Raw genomic sequence first — 4,270 nt, forward strand, 5'->3', positions numbered from 1 at the left:
ACATAGTTATATATTTAATTTATAGAAACTAAATTAATGATTTATTGGAAAATAAAAAATAAAATAAATAACAAATGACAAGTAGAAAATATATATATCTAACTTAGTATAAATTGACATTCAACAAATTGAAGGAAAGAATAACATTTGGTAAAATTATTTTCATTTATTAGTGATGATTAATATATAACAATTGCAAGACTTTTACAAATTGAAAGACCAAGTACAAGTGACATTAACTTTTGGTGAGTGACATTAAAAAGAAACTTTGAAGGGATCGATATAGAAGGTCTAAGTAGTTTTTGCGTATTTATAGCCTATTGATTTGTTTGTTACCTCTAAAGTCAACGTTGTAAAAAGTTTAGAAACATTATTACAGGTTATAAATCTACACTTGAGCTAATGAATCAATTGACATCAAACAAGATATTGAATACAATAAGTCGTAAAAAAAAAAAAAAAAAAAAAAAAAAAAAAAAAAAAAAAAAAACTCTTAACAATTGAGAAGCTTGAAAGACGATAATGATGGCTACCTATGATAGATCACTTACTCAATATCGAAGAAAATGAAGGTTATGATGATACATGACCAAGGTAGATTATGAATGAAAATTCACCGATCGCTATAAGTGGGATGATGGTTGGGATTAATGGAAGAAAATTAACAAAATAGAGAGGGAGAAATTGAAATTGGTGATCGGCAGGAAGATTAGAAGAAGCGTATATTTATTAGGTTTAAAATGACGTATTGTCATTTTTATCTCAAGAAGTCAGAAAAAAGAATCATTTCTTAAAAGCTCATCGAGTATCTACACCGTTTTTTAACATATGATTATTTGGAATCAATCCCATTAAATTATTTTTATAGTTAGAAAAAATATATTTTGGTCAAATATATCTAACAACTTTTAACTATATGTTTTATTTTTTTGAAATTGTGTTTTATACAATTAACACTCTTTATTAAATAATGTTACATTTTAATCCTTTAGTTATATTTGGCATTCAAAACTTTTTTTTATTAATTAATTTGTTTCATTTTAATCCATGATATTAAATACTAAATTTGTAAGTCATGATTTTAACTGTCATAACGTATTATTAAATCTCACGCGACAAGATAAAATTGAAATATGGATTCTAGATTTAGTACTACTTATTTCAAGTTTATTGATTGTAATATACTGATTTTATTTAAAGTCAATTTTTTATAATAATAAATTACATGTACTTAAAAAAACAACAAATTAGATGGAAAGGCTTCATAAAACATTTAACAAAGACGAAGATAAATTCTTCGATTTAAAATAAAGCTTTTGAAATGGTTAATGATTGGAAAATATTTAAGTTAATAATTTTTATTTTGATAGACTTAATAGAAAACTGATATGATAAAAAAGAAAAACTATAAACAATGCAGATGGTTGTGAATGTTCTTAGTGATGAAAAGAAAAACTATTTTAAAAGTCATTTTCAATCAATAAACATTCTTTTAACTTAGGCTTTAGGATATATACTTCTTAAGCCAAATGGCGTCGGTTTCTTCTAGCTCAACCAAAATCACCAAAACATTATAATGTGGAGTACTCCCCACATGCCAAAATCCCATAACAGAAAAAGAAGAGAGAGGAAGAGAGACAACACGCTCATAGAAGGGTGGTGCTGAAGACCCTATAAGGCCACACTCGTGGCTCCGGTTTAGCACAATGTTACCCTTATGGTGGTGTGCATGTAGTTGCGGAACAAGGACAAAGTCTGAGGTGTATCGCACATGATTTTGGGGGTAGTACGTCGGATTAACACTACACTGAAAAATTTTGCAAATTCTTTACCTTATGCATGAAAATTTGAGGGGGTAAGTAGGTAACACATGCCCCCCTTGGAACCCTAGTTCTGCCACTTTGTGCACGATCGTGCCCTCCTCCACTCATCGCGACTAGGGGTGCAAACGAGTCAAGCTGCTCGTGAGCTACTCGAGATCGGCTCGTTACAAGTTCGAATCGAAATCGATTTTAAATTAGTCTGAGCCGAGCTTGAGCTTAATATTAAGCTCGTTTATTAAATGAGCTTAAGCTCGAGCCTATGTCACTAAGCTCAATTAGGATCACGAGCCTAAACGAGCTTTTATATAATATAATTTATTATTATTTTTATATATTAAAATAAAAATATATTTGGGGAATTAGGAATTTAAGGTATTAATAAACGAGCTTCTTAACGAGCTCGAGCTGAGCTTAAGCTTATTTAGGCACGTCGAACAAAAAAACAAGTCGAGCTCGATCCCGAGCCTGAGCTGAACTTGTATAATTATTTATGAGCTTGAAGCAAGCTCAGTACAAGAAAGATTGAATCGAGCCGAGCTCGAGCTCGAACCTCATATAACTTAAACGAGCCCGAGCCCGAGCCCGAGCCGAGCCTGACCAGGCTCGGGCTCGGCTCGACTCGTTTGCACCCTAATCGCGACGTCCCATTGTGAAGGATATACCATTCAACCTTATACCGATGGCCAAAAAGTAATATGTCATTATTCTAAATCACAATCCTTAAGACCTTGTAAATATAAATGTTTGATAAGCATTTTGTCTATGCTTGTTAGAATAATTCTGGAGACAATTATACTTTCAGGGGCTGTTTATGCAATATACCAAATTGTGACAACCCAACCTCCTTTTTTTTCATTATACCCCCACACATTTAGTTAATGTGACTTTGCACCCCAAACTTCTATAACCCCCCTTTAATGGGACTAGTTCTATAGAAAAAAACCTAAATCCCCATCGTCTTCTCCTCCAGATCTTCGGCCATGGCATCCGCAGGCAAATCCTTCCTTCAAACCATAAGACGCTACATCAAGAAGCCATGGGAAATCACTGGCCCATGTGCTGACCCAGAATACAAGTCCGCTCTGCCTCTTGCCGCCGATTACCGGCCATTTTGTCCGGCCACTGAACCGGCCAAGGCCATCGTCCCAACCTCCGATCCAGAAACCGTGTTCGACATCAAATACTTCTCTCGCGATCAGCGCCGTAACCGCCCGCCCATCCGCCGCACCGTTCTGAAGAAAGATGACATCGTTAAAGCGATGAAGGAGAAGTCGTTTGATGTCGCTGATTTCCCTCCGGTTTATTTGACAACTGCAGTTGAAGAAGACTACAATGCCTGTGGTGGAGGTTATTGCAAGTAATCAGGTCAGAATTAAACCTTAATTCCTAAATTGATTGAAATTTCAAATATACTTGAGGTTTTGTTTTTCATTTGGGGTTCTGATTTGCCCTTAACATTGCTTGCTTAATTAGCTTGTTGATGAAATGAAAAGTGATATATAGCTGAATTACTACAAGTTACTATGTCTTCGTACTTTCTACAATCGTTATTATCATTTCCTTAAAGTTAGGGTTTTTTCAATACACAAATACAGGTATACCGAAGAGCTAAGTAGATTGTTGATGAATCATAAGTTTGTAGTCATTGTTCACCATTAGAAACACCCTTGAGCATAATTAGGGCCTGTATTTGATGCCTCAAACTGATTTCTTGATCTTTATAGTTAAAATCAGAAAAAAGATGATTACTTCAATTTCAAGTTTGCAATACTTTCATATATAACATTATAACTCAACTATGTAATGTCTATATGTTTAAGCCTTATGTTACTTATTCGATCCATTACATATCCATTTATTTCATCATATATTTTCAATGTTTTCTTAATTCACATAACACAATATTTTAATAATGTGTTATCACATACTTGAGTTGATTGTATTCTTTCATGTTGTCTTACCAGGTTTAATCTCTTGAAAGACTTGCCTGCAACAAAAATAAATTAAATGGTGTTGTTTCTTTTGGACATTACTTTTCTTTTTCTTCCTTTTTATTTTTTTCATGTCTACACACTTAAAATACCTTTTACTAATGCTTTATTGAAAGCATAATTGAAGTTCTTTGTGTTGTAATAACAAATAGGTTTCCCAAATAAGCTGTAGTAGGCCTTGTGGTGGTTTCTTAGGCCCCATTTGTTTCGTAGGATATGACAGGACATGACAAAACAGATCAATGTTTGGTGTGCATTGGATTCAGACTGTGATTGATATCCGTGGAATACAACTTTTACTTTTTTTGTCCCACTAAAAAAGACTCATTGTCAATCTCATTTGTGGAGAAGACGTGAATGTCTTTTTTATTCTTATCGTAAAAACAATCTTAGAAGTTTGTCCAGTTCAGTCCTGTCCTGTTCTGTCATTTGTAATCAACAGTGTTTGGATGTGAC

At 33.5% G+C, this 4,270-nt stretch overlaps 1 protein-coding gene across 1 annotated transcript; it reads left to right on the top strand.

The window, feature by feature from the left end:
• The first annotated feature begins 2,734 nt into the window (after positions 1-2,734).
• On the top strand, positions 2,735-3,944 carry LOC111919478 (uncharacterized). Its single transcript, XM_023915027.2, has 2 exons — positions 2,735-3,188; positions 3,788-3,944. The coding sequence occupies exon 1, from the start codon at positions 2,804-2,806 to the stop codon at positions 3,182-3,184; it is 381 nt and encodes a 126-aa protein (XP_023770795.1). The 5' UTR covers positions 2,735-2,803; the 3' UTR covers positions 3,185-3,188; positions 3,788-3,944.
• Positions 3,945-4,270: the final 326 nt, after the last annotated feature.

This window comes from Lactuca sativa, chromosome 4 (assembly GCF_002870075.4).
Source record: "Lactuca sativa cultivar Salinas chromosome 4, Lsat_Salinas_v11, whole genome shotgun sequence".
Lineage (NCBI taxonomy): Eukaryota > Viridiplantae > Streptophyta > Magnoliopsida > Asterales > Asteraceae > Lactuca > Lactuca sativa.

Excerpts from the sequence above, each read along its gene's own strand:
- LOC111919478 (XM_023915027.2), top strand. The coding sequence starts at position 2,804 with ATGGCATCCGCAGGCAAATCCTTCCTTCAAACCATAAGACGCTACATC.